General features: G+C 42.7%; 1 protein-coding gene across 4 annotated transcripts in view; it reads right to left on the bottom strand.

Moving 5' to 3' along the window:
• Window positions 1-1,080: 1,080 nt before the first annotated feature.
• Window positions 1,081-23,565, bottom strand: part of LOC114050543 (CCR4-NOT transcription complex subunit 10) — a 66,702-nt gene continuing 44,217 nt past the window's right edge. For 3 of the 4 annotated variants that reach the window (XM_027872319.1, XM_027872320.1, XM_027872322.1), the window contains 6 exons: window positions 10,107-10,220; window positions 6,409-6,539; window positions 5,720-5,755; window positions 5,369-5,496; window positions 2,641-2,716; window positions 1,081-1,293 (listed from right to left, as the gene is read on the bottom strand). In XM_027872319.1, the coding sequence (XP_027728120.1) occupies window positions 1,139-1,293; window positions 2,641-2,716; window positions 5,369-5,496; window positions 5,720-5,755; window positions 6,409-6,539; window positions 10,107-10,220 (640 nt within the window). In that variant the 3' untranslated portion in view covers window positions 1,081-1,138. The remainder of the gene's footprint in view (window positions 1,294-2,640; window positions 2,717-5,368; window positions 5,497-5,719; window positions 5,756-6,408; window positions 6,540-10,106; window positions 10,221-23,565) is intronic. The other variant, XM_027872321.1, reaches the window with a different exon arrangement.

Raw genomic sequence — 23,565 nt, 5'->3', positions numbered from 1 at the left:
TGACACCCAAAAGCCAATGCCAATTAATCTTGTTTTATATAACCTTAGTTTACTTAGGATTCTGGCCAATGTTAACTACCATCTTAAAATTTATTTTTCTAAGTTTAGTAAGACTAGAAAGCAGTATCAAGAGTTGGAAGAAGAGAAAAACTCTAAGTTCTTTACAGACACACTTGCAAGGAATCTACTTCAAGGAAAAGCTATAATTTAGCTAGCTTGGCAACTTTCTGGCCATCACTTTCCCATCCATCATCTTAAGTGATTTTTTCCCCTGAAGGCACCAAGCAAGCAACACTTACCCATTTTGTTACTTATAATCTCTTTTGGCTTGGGTCACACTTGAGTCATGCCGGGCTCACTTGAAAATCGCTAATTAGCGACTGCCAGTGGATTTCAGGCCAGCCCCTCACCACACAACTTAATCTCTGCTGAAGGAACTTCTTGGCCTCAATGAGTCATCTGCTTGGGGCTCATCTGACCCAGGGTGGGTGCTCCAAGAACTCAATCACATGCCCGACTGGTCCCTGGTCTAAGGCTGCCCAGACAGTGGCCTTCTCCAGGCACTTCAGGCTGGGCGGACACGCTAAGGGCCAGCCCAGCAGGGAGGGATGCTTTGCATTCCTTTCCCCACACACAGCCAGGCCTAGGAAGGATTCAGAGCAAACCTTGGGCTTGGGTTTCTCACCTGGCTAGTTCTGCTAAACTACACCCAGAACTTGGTCAAGGACATGCACCAGGGGCTGTGTGAAGTCACAGGTCAAGTCGCTGCTTTAAACCCCCTCTCACATCACCCCCTCCCCGACATGCCCCCAGGCCAGCACAAGGCTCTCCCCTTGGGCTCCTGGCTCTGAAGAGCTGGTCCTCTCCCATTCTGAAAGCCAGTTATCTACTCCCTGCCTTCTCCATCATGCCCTTGTGCACAGTGCCTGGGGGGGAGGGAGCTAAAGGGAAAAAGGCTTCCGAATGTGACTTTGTGAACAAGGTCATTTTATCGACTAGAAACGGACATTCACGCATGGAGATGTGAGCGAGGCAAGGGTGGATGCTGGGCGATCCCCCCCAAAGATCCACCAACGCAGCTGCACGAGCCAATGTCCTTTATTGGCTATTACACAACACCCTGGTTTGTGGCCCTGGGTCACTTTCTCTGCCCTGGGGGGAAAGCTGGCATCTGGATGGGCTGGATGGGTGGGGCAGATGGGAAGGCCGGTTTCTTCCGAATTTCAGACAGGGTCTTCACTGAAGGCAGCAGCTGGTTTCTTTTGATGATCTGTAAGGCCAGCTGAGTGTTACCTGAGTGGAGAAAGATGTGATGAGAAAAGCTCACTGCAGCGGAGGGCACAGACAGTTCAGCTGCAGCCTTAGGGCCCCCAGCATTTCCTCGAGGACCTTGGTCAAGCCCATCTCCCGAGGCCTCTGCCTCTCACAACACTGATCAGAGGGCCCGGCTTCCACTCTGCTCCCAATCGCTTAATCTCGGATTTTGTGTGTAAAGAAGGGGGCTGGACTAGCTCTCATAGTTCTAAATCATTCCTTGACCTAGCAGAAAAAAGAGCAAAGTGTCTGGACGTACAGATCTTAATCCTGTGGGGCAGGTTCTCCACCAGTCTAATTGTGTCCCTTTTCTCTAAAAGGCTGTGAGGCTGCGGATCTAGTTAGTGTCTGAGAGGAGTTTGCTTCCAGGCCTTACTGACTCCCACTTTGGCATTCTGGCACAAGGATTCCTAGGTCTTGTGCTTTTAAAACCTGATGGATAAATGTCCCATGAGATCACACAGGTTGGTGGAATTGGGATGCCTGAAATCTCTCCTGTGTCTTCTGGCCCCTCAATTCTCTTAGGCCATTGAAAATCTATTCTACCAAACCCACATTCCACTGCTACTCCTTCCCAAGCTAGGTTTTATTTAAAAACACAACCAACCCAACCCCGCCCCCCACCCCATCTGCACCAGATGCAAATTCTGATGATACCCAAAGCGGCACTGGAGGGGAGGAGCAGGCTAGTAGTACATGGGCACTACCTCTGTTCTCTTAGGACCTGGACTGGATTCCATCTGTAGGCCTGGGTTCAAGCCCAGACTGAGAGTTGGAGAGAAAGCTAGAGGGCTAAGGCGACAGTTACCATGACCTCCTCCGTCTGGCACCAGGTCATTCAAGGCCTGGCAGCACGCTGTCCGACTGACCACATGCTTTCTTAGTCTTCTGGCCATCTTATCTCAAAATTCCCACTAACTCCAAGATCTGATTTCTTTCTTTTGCATTTCAAAATGATGATGTTTTTCTGCAGAAGAGAGGGTCAGTTGTCCTCTGCCAATGGAGGGTCACTTGCTCTTGTGGCCAGACTGCACCAGATGGGCCGTGTTTAATATACACAAGTTCTCACACAGAAAGAGTGTAGGAATACTGACATTTTTAAGAGGTCAGCCAAATGGACCCAACCGATGACTTCGCGAGTCCAGGGAACCCCCTATGCGAGCCTGAGCCCAAACGAGCCACTCTGTATCAGAGGCAGGACGATGCCAAGAAGTCACAGAAGAGACAAGCCTTGGTCCCTCCTCCCTGGCCAGTTCAGTTCACTGCACTCGGTGTGAGCTCTTATGCTGGGACTTGAAACTTCACACCTATTTTCGAATTACTTACCATTCTGTAGTTCGAGGTAGACAGCCAGCAAGATGGCCTCAGGTGGTATTTCCTTAGGATGTATCATGGAAGCCGCCTTTTCTCAAAACACAACAAAAAGAAGTGATCAAAACCACAGGACCAGTGACTGAAAGCACAACCCCCGAGCCTGTCAAGAACCGCCTCTTGGTGGGTCGGGTGGGCCTGGGCCCAGAACCAGAACCAGAGTCCCGGGGCTACTGCTCGGAACCTCTTCCCTTCAGCCCACAGAGCCGCCAGGACTTTGCTCAAGGGCTCTGTCCCTAATCTGGGGGTCAAGGACTCAATCCAATTTTTGAAATAATTTCTATGTTAAGGGCCTCATATGTGAAAATCCTGGGTGTGGTTCCCTATGGCTCTCACTCCCTCATAAAGGCACTAAAGCCTAAAGACCTTCTGTGTGGGCTTTTTAAAATATTTTCATAACTGCTTTTCGACATAATGGTTTTCCTTTGTAACCCTTTATATTTTATTTTATGCATTGAAAAACATTCTGAGACTGCCAAAGGACATAAAAAAGGTTAAGAAAGGGTACAGAACACTGTACTGGTAAAACCAGGTCGATGTCTTCATAGCATTTGTTGTTGCTATTTCAATCCTGTCCCCAATTTGGGGTTTTCTTGGCAAAGATACTGAAGTGGTTTGCCATTTCTTCTCTCCAGTTCCTTTTATGGATGAAGAAACTGAGGCAAACAGGGTTAAATGACTTGCCCAGGGTCACATTGCTAGGATAGGTCTGAGGCCAGATTTGAACTCAGGTCTTCCTGATTCCAGGCCCGATCACACCCACAGAATTCAAAATAAAAACAGCACCTCAAGGGTTTTTCCCAGTCCTCATCCTCCTGGCCTTCACTGCTAACCATACCTTCCACTTCTGGAGAGCCACTCCTGCTGGCTTCTCAAGGTTTCTCCCTGACCTGTGCCTCGTCTGACCCGGGGAACATGGCTATCCTCTCTCCCAGACCTTCCACGATCACATCCCATTCCTGCCCATTCTCCAAAGCTCCAACTTCCTCCAGGACATTTGCACCTGGACATCCCCATTACAAACTCCACCCGTCCACCAGACATGTTCATTTCTGTTGCTGGCCATCCTCCCAGCGTTCCCTTTCACGGCCCTCCTCCTTCTCAGCCCTCCCAGACAAGCTATTCTCCCTCCCCTACAGCCACCCCCACCCTGGCCTGGTCTCTCTTCCGCTTCGGGGGTTAACGTGATGCTCTTCTAGTCATCCCTGGGCTTCTACTACTGCAGGACACGAGCTCAACACCACCGTGCTTGGGACAACAGACTGGGAATTAACTGTGAATTGTTCTTGTTTCCTTTTGAGGGAGGAGAGGAAATGTGCCAGTTGCTATCAAACTCAAAGGGCAATAGACTCTTGAGGTCCCACTCGTTTATAGAAAACCACAGATTCCCATTCTCTGTATCACACTGTAGTTTCACCTTGTTGAACATCCCCCAGTTACGTAGAATGGAATAAATCTCCTCACATTACAGTCACACTTCACCTATATTAGAACATAATCAGAATTTTAGAACTATTATCCAGTGACCTCATCTGGCAGATGATAAAGAGAGGCCCAAGGTCATAGAGTGAACTAGTGGCAGATGTAAGAAGAAGACCACAAGTCTCTGCTCTGTCTCACACCCAGTCTCCTTTCCAGGACATTACCGAAGAGCATATATGTCTGTAATTGGTAAACTCTGAAAATACGACTAAAACTTGAGGCTATGCTTTCTGCAGCCACAGAAGCTGCTGAGGTGCCCAGCCAACCATCTTGCTGAGAGACGCTTCACAGCCTCTTCTCTGAGGATGCTCCAGCTATAGAGTCACTGGACAGACAAGCCAGAACTGTCTCCGAGGGCATCCCTCGAGGAGCCAGCCCTGGAGGGGATTTCAGAGTACCTCACACCCAACTGGCCTCCTCATCTTACAAACAAAGGAGCAGGCCCAGGGAACGTGACTTGTATCAGAATGGGGATTTGAACCAGGCTCTCTGACTGCAATGTCAGAGCACCTGCTTATGATGATGCTTCGTTAGGCCACAATACAGTATGTTCACTTAATAATTTTGCTTCCAAGGAGGTTAAGTTGGTGTAAAAATGTTCCTTCAGATCCTCCTCCAGCTCCCCATCTTCCCTCCCCAAGACACCAACACCGCCTGCCCCAAGGCCCTCCGAGGCTCAGCTGTCCTCAAGCACTCTGACTCTAGGTCCCTGCAGTGAGGATGTTCTGAGGACACAATTGTCAGGGTCATCAGGAGAATTCAGTGGAGAATAAGTGAGTTACACACTCTTATGACCAAAGCCCTCATTTTAAAAGCTGTGACGTGTGGAAGTACATGCTTAGGCACACGGCTCTGAACTTCTACATGCTTCTACATGTGTGTCCAAGTAGTCAGGCATTCGATATCCGTTACTCTCCAGGTGCTAAACATAGAATACCGGGAGCAACAAGCAGCCGCCAGCACCACGGCCTCCCACGTACTCGGTGCTCTAAGGGTGCACAGCGTTTTCAGGTGGAGGATCACAGATGGTACACCGAGCTCAGGCCGCAGAAGGCCCCCTTCCGACCAGGCCAGGATCCTCCAGTCATTCTGAGAAAACGGCTCTTTGACTCGAAGACAGTTCAGATGCTACATGTCTGACGTATGCCTCAGCTTTGGGGCTCTCGGAGAACACAAGGGCAGTGAAGCATCACAGGCTTACCTGGTGGAGACACTTGCGAGCCTTGTCATATTCACTGCGCAAACAGTAGGCACTGCCGAGATTAAACAGCATCATCGTTCGGGCAGAAGTGACAGAGCTTGGGTAGCACTGAGGTGTTTGCTTGCCAGCTTAAAAAGGAATATTAATGTTATTAAAAACACAAATCCAAATGAACTCACGTAGCTTAATGTGACCCAAAGTCTACAGAATTTTAAAAACCAGTGACCAGCTGCAGAGCTTACGGCATCAGGTATGGGGAAGGAGACAAGGCTCTCCCGGTCTCACCTAAGTCTAGGCTACGCCCCCTTCAGCCTTACACATTCACTAAAGACTTACAAACGTCTTACTTACAAGACTCCATTGCTTCATTTTCCCCTTTGTCAGATCCTACAACAAAGACATGAGAAACCAGTCTGAGGCCAAAAGGGAGTCATTTCTGAAAACCCAACTCTTCATGAAACAAGAATTCTGACATTAAACAGCTCCTCATTCCTTTGAGTTTTAATTTTCAGTGAATGATTTCTCTTATCTAAAAGCATCAGAGCATGGCAGCATAAACCATGAGATAAGCTTAAATGGAGGGGAAAAAAAATCCAACCCATGTGTTCCTGTTCCACTTACTCAAATATCAACTAACTTTTCAAAGCTAGGAATTAGACCACAGCTTCAGAATACCCTGATTGTATTTAGCAAGCCTGTACATTAATTAGGCAAGAATTAAGCTGTATTTTTTAAATAGTCATATCACCTTCCCTCACCACACTGGGGCTAACAAACAGTCTAGACTGATTCCAAAGAAGGAAAAAAGCAGTGAATCAAAACTTAACCCACTCTGCTAGACAGCCTTTTAAAAATCAAGAGTTACACCAATGATGCCTAGATCAATTATTACAAAAGAAACATCATTAAAAGGCTGGGAAGAAGCTATGTTAAGACCTGCTTTTACAATGGTTGCAGCCTTAAATTTCTATACATCATGAGTTACAATAAAAAAGAAGTAGGAACTTGGGCCATGTCTAATCAAATATGTCTTCATTAACCTTGGTCCTGCTCATTTGAAGAGATCCCCAAAGACACATCAGTGACGTTTTCAGGGTTCAAATGCGTAATGGCATCAGAGATTCTGTCAAGAGAGATGAGGGCTTCTGCTGCATATAAATGGCCCAAAAACCTAAAGTAGGAAACAAAATAAAGAAATCATTCCCAAATGGTCAAGTATTGCACCACAAATTCTTTAGGAAACAGGCCTGTATTTAAAGATTTCCTATTACAATCTTATTGCAGTAATTGAGGTGGAATGTAAGAGTTCAAACATAATGGACAGAGTCATCTGGCATCACTAAAATGTTACTAATTCATATTAAAATGACATATGTTGCTGCTTTGATTCTGGTTGAGTACAACTGAAGAACAGTTAGAAAATTCAGTCAGTTCATACTTGGAGAGGCCCCTGGTCTGACAGCATTTGGAACTAGAGGAGCTGGGTTCAAATCTGTACGATTGTGGGCAGATCACTTAACTCTACAGGACAGCCTTGCAGGTCACCTCCAGCTCCAGCCCCAGGATCCTACCCTGGGGGCTTCAGAGTTTCCTCCTTTGTACAATAAGAGAAGGGCACCAGATCATCTCTAAAACTGCTTCCAGTTCTCAATCCTATGATCTTTCTACTCTAATTTTTTCAAAGTATGTGATTTCATCAGTGTGGAAGTTACAACAGTGTGCCAATGTTCAATTTACCTTCACCAATTAAGACTGCCAACTTGCCTGTAACTTAAAAACTTAAGAGAGCTGCTTGAGGTTAAATGACCTTCCCAGAGTGATACAATAACATTGGCACGACTTGATCCCAGGTCTTCCTCACTCCAAGGCCAGGCCAGAATAACCCAGGATGCTCGGCTGAGAGGCAAAGACTTGGTAAGGATATTCTGAGGGCATCCCAAGCAGCCTCCCCACTGCTTACTGGGGAGCGTAAGCCTGGAAGAGGCGGTCTGTATCCTGCTATAAGATGGATGACCTTATCATCTCTTAGGCCAGCTAATCCCCTAACCAAGGACATGCTGCTGCTTAGCGGCACGGCTGGGGACGGACCCAGCCAGTGCTTCCTTCATTGCACCCCAACTGTAACTCTAAGCGATGTCACCAATAGCTGCGATGCTCTGTCTTGGCCCTTCCCTTGGCTCCTTGGTGGGGGTGGGGAGTACATGGCTGTGGAGCCCTGCACAGAATGTCAGACTGCTGCACTCATTGGTTTGGTTGAATCATTAAAAAAAAAAAAATCCTTTGTTATCAGAGATGGTTCTCTGAGAGGAGAAAAAAATCTAGGCAATGTAAAAACAAAAAAATCAATAAAAAATCTGTCTTGGATCAGCACAGAGATGAAGATCTTATTTCTTCTTCCAGAGGTTTTGGGTTTCATCTGACACCCCCCCACCCCCCGACCCCTGCCAGTGTCACCAGCCTGCTTCCAGCCATCTATCCTTTTTCACACCTGGACTGCAACAACAGCCTCTTCCCTGGCCTCCCTTAAGTCTCTCAAGCATCCCTTTCAGTCTGCACGTGTCCACCTAATTAATCTTCTCAAAGCAGTTTGTCTGCGAAACCCCCTTGCTCAAACGCGAGTGTGAGCTACCAATTTTATAAAGGAAGAGTCCAGACTCCCAAGCAGACTAGCTTTGACAGCATTCAACAACTGGTTCTGACCTCAACCAGCCCCGTGGCGTGTCAGAAAGGAGTCAGTGGATCAGCTCTCCTCCTGAAGCTTTCCGGGCTGGGCCTCCGCTTCCTCTCTGTAAAACGAGGGCACAGATCGGGTGATCTGTGAGGTCCTTTCCAGCTCTGTATCAATCATCCATCACAGTCACCCAACCGAAGTCAGTTCAGTTCCACAGAGAGTCCAGAATTCTCCTATTCAGGCACATGCCAAATGCACTGCCACTCTCTCTGACCTTCCTTCTCAGGGCTCAGCCTCATAATGACCTTTAACAGAATCAAACAGAATCTGACCTCCTTGAAGCCAGGCCATCTTCTTTTTGCCTTCACAGCTAAGCCTTCCACATTGCAGGGGTTAGGGCATGACGCCCCCGTGGTCTGGAAAATCCACGTACAGTTGTTTGGCCCTCCCTTTGTGCCAGAGAAGACATTATACAAGTTATGTGTCTATTTTGTGCGTTTCTGAATTTCTAAACTTTTTCTCTGTTGTCTGCTGGCCTTCATGTGTCTTCTGCAAAACTCCTTCAAAATTCCCATTTAATTTCTTATGTCAACCCGTGATATATCGAAATGATGATAGGGAAAGTCTAGATGTGGAAGGGATAACTGTACATTCTCAGAAGCTAGAACAGTGCCTGGCTTTAGCCCCTGGTCAGGGGCTTCCTGCCTGCAGATTGATGTGTGTGAAGGATGTGGTGACAAAAAGAAGATGGCCCTGGCTTCAAGGAGGTCAGATTCTGTTTGAGGAGATAACATGTACACATAGAAGAATATATAAAGTGACTCTGGGGAGAATCAGAGAAGGTTTTAGGTAGAGGGGGATACTTGAACTGAGTTCTGAAGGTGACTTAGAAGTCTAGGAGGTGTGAGGAAGGAAAGAAACCATTCTAGGTTGGGGGATAGGCTTTGCCAAGGCATCAGCTCATTTCATCCTCATCATATTAACTGTTTGAGATAGACTGAATAGACATTATCATCACCCCCATGTTAGAGATGAAGAAACAGAGGCTAAGCGAGGTGCAATGACATGTTCATGGTCACACAGACAAGTGGCAGCTGAGACTAGAACCCAGGCAGGCCTCTGAATAAATGCATACCTTAATGAAAAATGAGAAAAGCACTTACTAAGAGCATATGGTGTGCCACACACCGTGCTGGGGAGAGCCATGTGAAAAGAGATAACTCCTACCCTCGAGGAGCTTATACTCTGGTGGGAAAAACCCCATAGAGAGGAATGTTAGAAAGGGAAGGAAGTTCTGACCTAAGGTGTCCTAAGAATGGTGACTAGATCCACAGGGCAATCCAATGATATGCCCTCCTTTGATGAAGGTTCCCAGAGCCTGGGGGTGGGGTGGGGGTCAGGGAAAGGGAATACATGAGGGAGCCCAGCAGATGAGGGCCAGCTGGGGGTGGAAAGTGAAACGTGGTCTGGGGCTAGCTATGCGCAGCGGGCAAAGCAGTTACTAATCAAGAGGGTGGCACTCTGGTGCAGGAGTCCCAAAGATTCCAAAGAGGAAGGGATGCACCTCTTCTCTGTACCACACAGCCCAACCACGCTGCCTTCTCCTGACCTCTCCAGCTCCATCTCTGACTGCTTAAGAGCAGCATGTAGAAGGAACAACTGCCATGACTAGCCATCTGCTGTGTGCAACACGGACCCATGCCTTCATTCTAAATACGGACTAAGTGCTTCTATGCTGACAGATAAATACGTGTCCATAAGAATGACAGATTTCAGCAGCGCCAGATACTCTTCATGAGATTTGTAACTACATGGCCCTGACCATGGAGATCTGAAGGATGTAAGAGTTATCCAGGTCCCTCCCCAAGACAGCTCGAGTGACAACAGCTAGAGGCAGAACCAGGACTCCATCTCCTTAGTCTCAGGACAGGGATGGGCCAATGGGCCACTACACAGGTGAGGGGTCATACCAGGAAGAGACAAATCAGCTCGAGTTAAACTCTGTTGGCTGGAGAAAGGGTATGAAGGAGAAAACAACTTCATCATGTGTAACAAAGTCAAACTTACTTAAGAGATCCTGACAACTTAGGCTGCTGAAGTAGTCTGTCTGCATGATTCAGGGCCATGAGGCTGTCACCCAAAGCCAGAGCGACATAAGCACTACAGGCGAGGATAGAGCACCTGGAACGAGAAAACGAGGGAGATAATGTGAAGAATTCACAAACTATACCTCTCTGACCACTTATTCTGGGGAATAAAACAACAGAAGAAACTACGAGGCTTATTGGGAGACATGGTTACGCTTGATTTCCAAAGCACATTTTGGCTACGTGTGTTTTACAAATCACCATAAGCATTTCTTCAAGTTATTTTTCACAAATTACAAATGCTAATTTGGTTCCAACCCAATATAATACAAAAGAGCTTATAATTCACGGCCCGCTAAGGAATGAGGAAGGTGCTTCCACTGACACCATCATTCTATTACCTTGGAAGGATAGTTTATTCTTTTCTGTGCAGGTGTATGGTCTGGTGAAGAACTCAGCCCACAAGGCAGCCCGCTGAAAACCGATCCCTGTCTAAACTCGTCGAAGCAGTGTAATGCTGTGGCAGGTGAATGAACTGAGGCACAGAGTGGAGGCAGGAGAAGATGACAAGACTGTACAGACACAGGAGATGGACTGTGGTATACAAGGATTAGCAAGGAGGCCCATTTGATTGGGACACTGAGAATAGGGAAGGGAGTAGTATGTCACAACCTCAGAAAGGGAAGCTGCAGCCTGATTGAGAAGGGTTCTGAATGCAAGACAGGGAACTTTTTTTTTTTTGTTGTTTTTGGTTTTTTTTAGGCAACTGGGGTTAAGTGACTTGCCCAGGGTCACACAGCTAGTAAGTGTCAAGCGTTTGGTCTGAGGCCGGATGTGAACTCAGGTCCTCCTGACTTCAGGGCCGGTGCTCTATCCACTGTGCCACCTAGCTGCCCCAAGACAGGGAACTTCTTAATTTATCCTCGAAGCAACAGGAAGCCACTGGGCTTACTGAGCAGACAAATAACATGGCCAGATATTCTTTATGAATATCATTTTGGCAGATGCGTGGGAGATGCATTAGAGAAGGGAGAAATGAGGCAAGGAGATTGATTAAGCTATTGTAATAAGCCAGGGGGGAGATGGTAAAGTCCTAAAACAGGGTGGTGGCCATGGAGAGGGTGAATGGGAAGAGAGGGATAGTTGTAAGAGATGGGGAAGGAGAATCAGTAAGACTTGGCAATTAACTGGAAATGGGTAAAGGAGAGTGAAAAGTTGAAGACAACTGAAGTTGTGAAGCTAGGCGAAGAGATGAATGGTACACTGCATAGTTCTGAATGCTTTGCTACCACAAAAAAGAGAAATATTTTTATGTATCAGGCTTTGTTTTTATCTTTGACCTCCTTGGGATATCTACCTAATAGTGCGATATCTGGGTCAAAAAGGCATGAACAGTTTTGTGGTTTGGAGGCAAAACTGGGCCCTGCTCCTGACTCAAGTTCTTTTTCCATCATGACCCAATAGCTTTCTTATCCTGGAAAATCATCCCATCCTAGTGGTCCCTTCTTCTGAGCCATCAATTCCTCCTGGACCCTTTGACCTTTCAGCTTCCCTTGATGTATGTCTTCCTTAAAATGTAAACTTCTTGAGGTCCAGGGCTATCTTTCTTTTGTTCTCTATTTGTATTCTCCTCCAGTGCTTGGCATAGTGGCTGCTACACACTGCTTAAAAAATGCCTGTTATCAGTGTGCCTACCTTCCCACAGCCCCTCCAATATCGAATGTTCTCATTTTAAGTCATCTTGGACAATTTTCAGTGTGAGAGGTAAAATCTCAAAGTTGATGTAATTTGGCTTTCTCTTATTATTAGTGATTTAGACCACATTCTCAAATGGTCATTTGTATATTTTGTAATTCTTCTCTTGAAAACTGTTCATATTCCTTGACTTTATCAGGGAATGGAGTCTGGTGTTACATACATGTCAATTCCCTACATGGCATGGATACTAGATTTTTTTCAGTGATATCTGACTCAACTGTTTTTTCTCCCCCATAATGTTCTCTTTTTACTATAACTTCAATGACTTTATTTGTGTAAAAGCTTTTGAATTATATGTAATCAAAATTGTCTTTTTTGGTGTTGTTTGCTATCCTATTCCATATTTGGTTAAGAATTATCCCTCGAGTCATAGGGGCAAAATGTATCTTGCCCTAGTCTCTAATTTTTTAAAGGTTTTCTTCTCTATTCCGTTTTGGTATACATTTTGAATTTATGTTACATAAGATAAGATGTTAGTATAAAGCTATTTTTTTCCAAACTGTTTTCCAATGAGTTTTCCCTAGATACTATTGCAATCCTGTATCAATTTCTTGGGAGAATTTTAATTTAAATTCTGCACGAATATTCATTTATCAGTTGGTCTACAATGATTATTCTTTACCTCTCCTTGGTTAGAATATAAAGACCACATTTATGTTATAAAATAAGACTAGAATAATACTGTCTTTTGAAAACAATTTTTTTGTTGTTGTTGTACAGGTCCTAATTACTCTTTAAATGTCTGCTAGAATTCACCTGTAAATGCATTTGGCCCAGAGTTATTTTTTACCTTTTTGCATTTTTCCAATGGCTTCACTGACTTCTTTTTCTGACATGAGGTTAAGAATTGTTTTGTTTATTTCAGTATTTTATATTTTTGTAGATATTTATCTATTTCCTTTGAATTCTCAGTTTTTCTGACACGTGGTTTTATACAGTAATTTCTAATAATTTGTTTCTAGTCTGTTTATTGTGAATTTATTTTGTTCATTTTTTATTTTGATGATCTGTTTTTCTCTTTTTCTTGTTCAGGTTAGATAACAGATGGTGGATTAATCTTTTTTTTTTTCTTTCAACCGACAAGTTTATCTATTTCTCCTCTAAATTTATGGATTTCTTCTGTCCATTTCCTACCCTCTGCGTGCTTATTAGTTCACTGATTCCCTTAGTTGGTTAATATAATTTTTTAGACACAAATTTTCCTCTGAGAACTGCATTAAATTAACTGTATCCCATAAGCTTTAGAGTATGCCTTCTCATGATTATATAATTATTTATTGTGTCTCTGATTTATTCTTCCACCCACTCATTATTCAGAATGCCATTACTTAGACTCTATTTAGGTCTGTTTATTTTGCTTTTATTTTCTATATTACTACTTTTATTATGCGATGCTCTATAAAGGATATGTTTATTATTTCTGCCATTTTATATTTATGATTCCTTTATGTCTGAGCGCATAAAACTACCATGGGATGCAAGAAATATATCCTTCTTAATACTCTTCTCATCTAGAAGTCACCAAAGGCCAGTAAAACTTAATTTTTCTGAAAATTTGTCTAGCGCTATATTCTCCTTGTTTATCTTTCTAATGGTTTTTAATCAATTTCTGAGAAAAGAATATTACTTTTTATTATTATGGTGTTACTATCAATATCTTTATGTAATTCATCTAGGGTATAATTTTTTTTAAAAAAAAACACCTTACAATAGTTTTTTCATAGTGTCTACAGTATGGTATTGTTGCCTTATCTAGAATCATGACTACAACTCCTTTTTTAAAGTATAGTCTGAGGGAAAACAGTTTTGTCAAATCCTCTCCATTTTCACTCCATTTTAGGTATGTTTCATTTGTGTAGTAACGTTCTTAGATTTCAGTTTTTTTTTTTAAATCAATTATTCTTCCATTTTCTTTCTCTTTGTTGAGAAATTTAATCCATTTATATTTAACGTTCACTAAATAGAAAAATGCACACATCTAATATCTTTTTTTCCTTCATCTTAGTAGTCTCTGCCATGTGTTTTGCTTATACTCATCTGATTCTACTGGTCAGCATGTTGATTCGTTAGAAGGAATATCCCAAATTCTTCCCTTTTGCCAAACATCAAGTCATTTTCTTTGTTCCTTAGGTTCAGTTTTGCAGGATGTATTATTTTTAAGTGCCAGTTTTTTTTCTTTGCTTTTCAGAATATCATTTTCCATCTTTTCCTTTGATTTCTCATAAAGAGAGTAATCTTGTGTTCTTCCTATTGTCCTTATAAAAGATATTTTCCTGGATGTCTACAGATTTTTTTGCTTTATTATGTTATTATGAAGTCTGACTATAATATTTCTTGACATGTTAAACTTGAGGGTTTTTTGTTATTTTATAGATTCTCTTCCTCTCTTTTTTTTTCCATCTGTTTCTAGTACATTCTTGGCAACTTCCCTGTAGGAATAACTTGAAGTATGGAACTCAAGTTTTATTTTTCATTATTTTCTAATAGACCTATAATCCACATTCTTGTTTTTTTGAGTTCTCCTGTATTCTTTCAATCTAATCTTCTAATTTTCTTCAGTTAATTTTCCTTTCACTTCTGCATTCCCATTCTGTTGTTCCCTTCATCTGGAAATCTGTTTTGAAGTATGACCCTGTTTTTTGTTCTACATTCTTCACTCTTTTTAAACTTTATTTCTTCCATAAGAGTTCTAATTTCTGTACTTCTGTCTTGGAGAGAGCAGCTAGGTGGCTCAGTGGATAGGGCACTGGGCTTTGAATCAAGAAGACTCATTTTCATGAATTCAAATCTAGCCTCAGATACTACTTAGCTGTGTGACCCTGGGCAAGTCACTTAACTTTGTCTCAGTTTTCTCATCTGTAAAACGAGCTGGAGAAGAAAATGGCAAACCACTCCAGTATCTTTGTCAAGAAAACTCCAAAACAGGGTCACAAAGAGGCAAACACAAGTGAAGTGACTAAACAACATCTTGGATGTTTTCGCTCAGTTCTTTGTGCTTCTGAACCACTGTGGAGCTTTTAAAGTACTGTTTTACTGTTGATTTTGGAGGCCTGCCTAAATTTGTTGTAATACTTTTACCTTTCTCAGAAAATAGTCTCACTTTTCTTCACTATGAAGTATTTGTTCAATGAAATAGCTTTTTTTGGTATTGTCATTTGTCCTCTTCGATTGACTTTTATGTGTCTTTATCCATCACTCTGCTGAATTTCCTAGTGTCCCTGCTATAGAATGCTTCTTCTATTAATCCTTTCTTTTTAGTAGACCTATCTCTGTTTTGCCCACTTTACCGCGCCCCCCAATCCCCAACCCCCTCCCAAGCCTCAGCCAGCTACCTGTTCTCTATTGTCTCATACCAATGGGGTCAGATGAGCTCTGTGGTCCTTGATGGTGAGGGTGAACCACTGGAACACTGCTGCAGGGAAGAGGGCAGACCATCACAGATGGACCCATTTTCTTCCTTTCCCATTCTCACTCTTCTGGGTTCTACACTTTTCTCTGTAGCTGACTCTCTTTAGTCCCAAGGCTGAGCTGGGGGGCCCTTTAGGAAGTGGCAGCGGAGGGTAAGGTTGGAGAAAAATTGTGGAGGAGAAACTAAGAAGCCTCTACATCTGGGCCTCTTTCCATCTTTTGGCCACAAGCTGCTTATCTCCACTTGTAATTGTTAAATACCTGCAGCCATCTCTGAACTTCTGGTCTCCTCTTCACTCCACCATCTTCTCTCTAGGACTTTATATTCCTCCATGGGGGTCATTCCTTCCTTCCAAGCCTTGACATTGGTATGATTCATGGACCTCAACCCACCCAGTGGGACTAACTTCAAAAGTCAGGGCCTCAAACTGCAAATTCCACGAGGCACACGGGGCCCCCGAGGCTACGGAGGAGCTAAAAGCCATGGAAAAGGGGAGTGACGCCAGGGAAGGAGTGCCAGGAGCAATGAACTGCGAGGTGTCTGGCAGTTTTTTTTTCCTAGAAGAATCGTCTTGTTCTGGATTCTTTAAATATTTGTCTTCTTGTCACTGTGCTGTTTGCTCCATTTGACAGCATTTTTCTCGTGGGGTAGGAAAGGAACAGTTGTACCCTTGGCTATCTCTCATTTTGCCATCTTTTCAGAATTCCCTACAGCATGTCAAATCTTTTTATCAGGTGAAAGATAGCAATATCTTGAATGAAAGTATTATCAATTAGATTTTGAAAAAGTAGAAATGACTACTTCAGACTTCTGGATTCAAAAGAATCTAGAAATTGAGAACAATAACGTAATACTTAGAGCAAACACTATTTCAACCATATACTGTGATGAATTCATTAGCGTGTAAACACTGCAATTTCCCCAGGGTAGAAGTGAGTTGAATTTTGGTCCCTTACAGCAGCCACGGAATTGGAGGAAATCTGAGGCACAGACAGTACAAAAGACACTGCTTTGCTGTGTCAGGACCAGTTTCCTGTCTCTAAAGGGCAAAGACTCAATTGCCAAAACCACAGTGTGAAAGAGGAAACCCCATCCACTCCTGGGCTTGGGTCTCCAGAAAGCGAGTGACACTGTTTCCCCAAAGCTGCTCCCAGTGAAACTTACAAAGAGAACCCGGCCAACAAGGCAGGGCTCTTCTGGGATGATCCCACCCACCACTTTCCCTGGGTGAGCATGAGTATTGTGGCAGAATATGAGCTCTCTCCATGAGGGCAGGGCACAAGCCTAGTTTATCTTTGCATCCCCAAAGCACCTCGTGCAAAGCTCTGTACATAGTAGGCACCTGATTAATCTTATCAGCTGACTGCTGCACTTGGTAAGATTTCCCCATTCCATAAAAACAGTTCTTTTGAGGTTGCATCCTCAAAGCCCAAATCCTTCCAGGATGTGTGCTATAGGGCTTCTTGCTGAGAAAGCAGATTTTTTTTTTAAAACTCTGGAGGGAGGAAACATGAATGCTGTTGGACAAGTCTCATGTCAGGCATGCTGCGGGACGCCTGTCCTGGACTCTTCTGACAGTTGGTGGGCTACTCTAGCTTCAAACCTCTGGCAACTGTCAAGCCCACTTTGAGTCCAGAAGTCAGTCATGTAATTTATGGCAGGGCCAAGATCACTTTATCCTCTTTCCCAAGAAGCCCATACATTCATTATGAACAAGACGGCAAAGAACCTCTGTTTTCCTCAGTTTTCTACCCTGGCCTTGCCAGGCCAAGATGTCACATCCAATTGCAACAGAGATAAAAGTTCCAACAGAGAAAAGTTGATTAAGTTAGTTTTCTTTCCAATTGAAAAGTTAACATAATAACAAATGGTCAAGATGCTGGTTAAAATTCAAATTCACACCTGCACAGTGATGTCTTCCCCTGCATGCATTCTCCAACCAGTCTGTGCTATTCCTCTCTTCCAGTTCATTACAGCCGCCTCTCCCTTTGTCCCCTATGTCACTTAACAGAAATGAACAGCCCACTTACAGCCCCTCACCCAAGTCTGTGTCAATCTGGTAATTATCTATTTTCACGACAAACATATGAGTCTGATGGCTGCTGCTCAAAATACCGTTCCTCCTGCCCACCCCCACCCCAAACTCCATCTTCGAGTCACTGTCCAATCTGCTTTACCAAACACTCAAGAGATCTGACAGTTCATTAGACTGGAAGAATTGTACCACAAGGGAAAAGACAAGCTACCTCCCCCTGTCCCACCCCCCATGAGGATTTGACCAAACTCCACAGGCTGCCTTCATAGGCTATGAGCCCTAGTCCTATGGAGCTCTGTGTTCTAGCAACTTGGACTAGGGAAAAGGGGAAAAAAACCTTCTTTCGAACCACAAATAACATCAAACAACCTGTTGGGTAAGACTGGGAAATAAGGTTTGTCAAACCACATATCCTGTAGTTAACTGAACCAGGCATTTAGCTTAGCTTAATCTAGGTTAAAAGAAGCTAGAATAGGGTAAAAGCAGCTATTCACCATCTACTAAATGAAAGGAGAACAAAAAATACCAAACTTCTCTCAAAGAGGCAAATCAGTGCCCCAATCTGTTAGCAGACCACAATACCCTTCAGCACTCAGACCTCGCAGCTCCAAAGAGAAACAAGCTCCACTCCAGCTGACTCACCCCCCCCCCCATAAGAGCTCGAATTCCTGCAGGCTTTAGGGTTTCCCAACCACCTTACATACACGATCATCTTTGAGTCTATGTGAAATGACCATTTTATTTATTATTATCACTCCCATGTTGGTTTCCATTTCGCTAGAGGGCAGTTGGGTGATTTGTCTGGGATGGCACAACTAGTGAACATCTGAGGCAGGATTAGAACCCAGGTATTCCTAACTCCTAATTCAATATCTCAACTTACACAACTACAAGGGTTGACAGGTATTTCCCCCCTCTCAGGAACATGTCAGATTACATCAAGTCCAGCTATGGACTACAGACTAAGCATTCCATATACTACACGGCAAACTAGCATTGTGGCAGCAGACAGAATAGTGCAAACAGTCGGAGACAATAAACAGGGTTCAAAGCGGTTCTCAAGTTCATTATGCTGCTTTCCAGCAAACGTTTATTTCTCAGGAAATTTTAGCCTAAACGCCCCTCCCCCAATTATATGAAGTGAGTCAGGGTCATCCTCTGCTTTATCTTCCCAGGTCTCTAATCTCAAGGAGAAACAAGACAGACAATACCATGGAGGTCACTGTGGGGGCCCCTGCTCCCAAGGAGTTTACAATCTGTAAAGCATTTGCCTCTTCCGTGCAGGTCTGTGCAGGTCTGTGTCCAGAGGGAACATGTACTTTTCCTCCTACTGATGTTTTTGTTCCATCATCACTTGCTAGTCAACTGGACCAGTAACAGTCCATTTCAGTGGGAGCCAGATCCAAAGACTTTTATACCTCTTTGCACAGAGACAGGGGCTAGTCAGTCTTATTGAAAAGTTACAGCTGAGACAGTTCTGCTGTTGAATATGCAGACACGGTCTTGATGAAACTATGCATCAGAATAAAGTAGCATGGACTTTAAATCAGGAAGTCAGAAGTCACAAGAATATAATTTTTCTTCAATACATTTAGAAAGTAATTTTCAAACACATTTAGACCATAATCCCTTTATCTTTAAATCATCTTCTTTTTTTTTTAATTAACAATGGGCCACAAGAGAGTTTGTTAAATTCAGTGAAGGAGAATTTGCTCCATGTCCTTTGGTGGCCTGAAAGAACCACTGAATTGCCCTGTGTGTCTCACTGAAGATGCCTAGGGAACAGACACCTTAACAGGCTGGGATCACCGCAGAAGATTTCTTTTTACCTTTTTTTCTGCCTATATTTTTGTAGCAAATGACAAATGAATAAAAAATCCCCTTTTCTTGCCATGTTTCCAGCTTTAATTTAGGGTTAACCCTTTCAGGAATTTTAATCCCCACCCTGTGGCACATCCCACTTCTCTCCACACATACATACCATTTCTTCCCACCCTAGCTGTGACCTTCATGACAGCTTGGGGAAATGAGATTCCACTAAAGTTTCAACTTCAGAGGAAAGCAAAAAATAACTCTATCAAGTACAACACATCGCAGACTCTCAGCGGAGTCATGTTTGCTATGGGCTAAAAGGAGCTGGAATACTGGAAAACAGATTAAGTTACTAGAGACTGTAACTGAACTGGTGAATTTCTTGACCACCACTGGCTTTAGAGTATTCTTGTATCAGCACTCAAATACCTGTTGATTTGATTGAGAATCACTGTGATACTTCCATTATCATAGAAAATATCAAGAAAACTCAAAGGGCTAAATAAGGAAGACCCTCATTCAAATACTTTTGAAATTAAGTCCCTAAAGCTTAATGTAAACTGTAACAAAATTAAATAAATATCTATTCAAAGTCATTCACTGCATCACTAAGCTACTTGCTTTTTAAATAACTTATTAAACTTACTTATTAAAATAAGCTATTAGAGATATGGATCGAATTCATCTAGCATTTCTTGTATCTGAGAAAATGCTGGGACTGAGGCTGAGTCATAAGTTTATGGGAGTACACACAATTTTAAACACGCAACTTACTGAAGTCTTTGCCATGTGAACCTTGGGCCTAAGGGTTAGAAGTGAAGAGCAGCAGAGTTTTCTGTTAAGACACAACATAGTTTTTTCCCTGTTGGCCTTTTCTTCACATGTCATAACTGACAGGCAAAGGAAATTGCCAGCTTCTTACCAATTACTGGTAGCTAAGGTCGAGTTCTAATTATTTTTCCCTTATGAAATTAAAAAAGATTTTGTTTTTGAAGCCTTAGATATATTTTAAGAATATTCACAATTCTTAACATTTCATATTTGTCTACTTGTAGCACTCATTTAAATCAAGCTTCAAACTTTCTTTTACCTCAACGTTCAGAATAAAATGTCTGATCTCTCAACTTGTGACGTTAAAGAAATACTTATAACAAAGCTTTGATTTGGGGGTGGAATTGGGGATCATTCTTTTGGCCCAAGTAAGAGCAGGCCCATAATTCAACTACATAATTTATCTGGGACAGTCTCCTAATTTTTAGTTGTATCATTTTTTTATTAGTTAAGAATTTTTCAGAATGGTTCCCTGTTTTAATACAAAATATAATAACATAATGAAGGCTTCATGTGTTTTGCCTACCTTCTGAAGACACACCTACAATTAGATTAGTATGAGTATATATACTGAATATATATGTGATGTCTCTACATATATGTGCATACATGTCGATACATATTTAGTCCCAGGTTTATTTTATGTGCAAATACACAAAAAGAACACACTCAAGAGGATGTAATAAGAAATGGCCATAAGAACAGTCACGATAAATTACTGCATATTAGTTATGCTAGAAAGAGGAAATGGCCTATGTGATGGTTGCTTTGGGCATTACAGAGTTCAAGGGGTCAAACACAACAGCCTATAGAAACTCAGCTACACACTCGTTACGTGGAAGGGAGAAGCATCAAGTCAAAAGCAAGCCCAAGAAAACTCTCCTCTTGCCAGAAATCTTGCTCTCACTAGCCTGAGCCCAGACGCTGCCCAGCCCTCTCTTCCCAGCATCTCCAAGGCACCCACCAAACCTTCTCTAGCTCTGAAAATGATGACCCCGACCCTGTGTAGCCCCTTCCCCAGCCCGTTTGTCTCTACAAGGCTGTCACAACTGCCTGCCTCGGCAGCTCCTTTGAGAAATCCACCCCAAGGCCCATTCCATCTTGTTCCACTTCCTCTGTCCCATCTGCTCCACACAATAAAGTTTAATATATACTAGCTAACTAATTTTTAACAATTCATTGTAGTGATCCTGGAATTCCCTCATGGAAACTCTGAGGTACTGTACCATTCCTAAAGGTGCTTCTTTCCGTAACAAAAGGAAGCAGTCCCCTCATCCCAGAACTGATCACTCCTATTCTCAGGACGTCCAGAAAAAGAAGCTGACTAAACGAGAAAGGAACAAGCATTCAAGAGAAGAAATATTCCTTCCTGCCGCACTTCTCTTAAAAGCTCTACTCAGGAGATAAATAATCACGCTAATTTTCAGGTTCATCTGTTCAAGTTCATAATGGAAAAAAATAAAATATGGAATGACTAAAGCAAACCAAAAAACTTGACTTTCTCATTCCTTCAAATCAATTTATTCATAAATCCATTTACTGAAAATGACAACATTTTTATTATAAAATTCCCCTGGCAAACACCATGAAAGCAAATGACTTCACCAGTAACATTTCAAACCATGACTAAATAGTATGCAAGCAAAGCAGGCCTTTCTTGGGTGAATGAAAGCCAACACCATGAATGGCATTTCCCCCAAACTCTTCCTGATGCTCCTTCAGAATTTTCCTTCTTGCTTTTTGAGTTTTCACTCAAGTTCCTTGATTTGAAACCAATTCCACTCTCTAAAGAAATCAAACAGATTCGTGTCACTGTAGTTTCTGCATGGAGAGGCCTGGGCGGTGCTTGCTGCTCATCTCTGAGCCCAGATCCCTGGGCTGGCTTTAGCTCCTGAGGTGATAACAAACCCAACTCCGTACAGAGTCTGGGCTTCTGCTGCAGCATTTCACATCAGAAAACTGTGGCCTGTTTTTCTTGCTTTTAACTTTCAGTAATGATCAGCCTCTCCAGATTGCACTTTGGGGGCCATATTAAAGTAACACCTTATGCAGAACCCAAGAAGGAGAGCCTAACTCAAGAACATGCTTAATTCATGCTGAAAATACAACTAAAACTCAAAAGCAAGGTCAACGCCTCCTTCCTAATAGAATCAGGGGCTCGAAAGTAACCCAAGAACAACAAAGGTGAACTGTTCCCTTAAGACAACAGGACACAGAGGGTAACAACCCAGGATTCAGAGGGTATTACTGGCAGCTGAAGTGGGAAATTACTGTACGCTCTGACAGAAGTAAAACAAAAAAGAGGGTAAAAGAACCGAAGACAACATCCTTTCTGTTGTTTTACGGAGCAGAAGAAACATGTGCTCCCAGACACTCCTAGAGCCCAACTGCTGAGATCATTAGCCAATACTCCTCTCCTCCTTTCCCACCCCCACCCCAGCCCCACTGAATACACAAAAACACTTTTATTTACAAGACAACATTTGTTTGGCCTGGTTATCCCCAAAGACATTAGAAGTGCAAGGACATACATTTCAAAGCGGCGTTACTCCAAACTGCATCCAATAACAGTGATGAAAAATAGTATCTGACTGTGAGAGAGCTCTTTCAACTGCTTGTCTGAATTCCATGATAAATTCTCAACAAGTAGTCTGTGTCAACTTTATTTACAAAACCATAAAAGACATATCTAAATTCATATTGGAATTTAATCTACCAACTTGGAACAAAATGGTGACGAATTTTCAAAATTATCAAACACGAATATCTTCTTTTAATTTCAGGGATTTCAATGAAATTTGGTACATAGGTCTTCTATATAGATTATGATGTGAGCTACTCTCTACTTGAGAATTTCTTTCTTTCAATACAATTACGGCCAGCTGCCATATTGTTCAGGAGGTATATGGTGGAAAGGGGGGAGGGAAAAGAAGGGAATAAGCATTTATATAGCGTCTATCATTTGCTAGGCACTGTGCTAAGCACTTTTACCTCGTCTGATCCTCACAACAACCCTGTGAGGTAGGTTCTATTACTATCCCCATTTTACAGTTAAAGAAACTGGAACAAACAGAGGTTAAGAGACTTGCCTATGATCCGAGGACAAATTTGAACTTAAGCCTTCCTTACTCTGGGCCAGGTACTGTTAGCCACTGCGCCACCTACCTGCCTCAGCTATAGGCAATCTGTTTTCTCAAGAAATGAAGGCTAGTAAACATTTTTAAATTCCTGCATCCAGAGAACACAGATATTAATTTTGATAAATTATTTATGCTTCTAATATTTTACTTTTAGGAAACAGAGAAAAAGTCCAGATGACAGCTTTACAAGTCACAAACTACTGTAAACCGCTTAGATATTTGCTGGAAAGGCCAAATTCAATAATGACTTACTCAAAATATAACCACATTATAAATTCCACAGGGAACTTGTCTCTATCGGAAAAGGAATTACTGAAGCATTTGTTAAAGCTATTCATCTAGCAAAAAACAATAACAATTTTGAAGAAAATTAACATTTGCCCACCATTAAAAAAAAAATCAAGCAGCTTTCCATGTCTTGATTGCATTAAAGATCATTTATTGTCCATCAATA

The sequence above is a fragment of the Vombatus ursinus genome, unplaced genomic scaffold, assembly GCF_900497805.2.
Source record: "Vombatus ursinus unplaced genomic scaffold, bare-nosed wombat genome assembly UNPS02014799.1, whole genome shotgun sequence".
Classification (NCBI taxonomy): Eukaryota; Metazoa; Chordata; class Mammalia; order Diprotodontia; family Vombatidae; genus Vombatus; species Vombatus ursinus.
The sequence above is the reverse complement of the archived record's forward strand: the minus strand, read 5'-3'. Positions and strand labels throughout refer to the sequence as shown.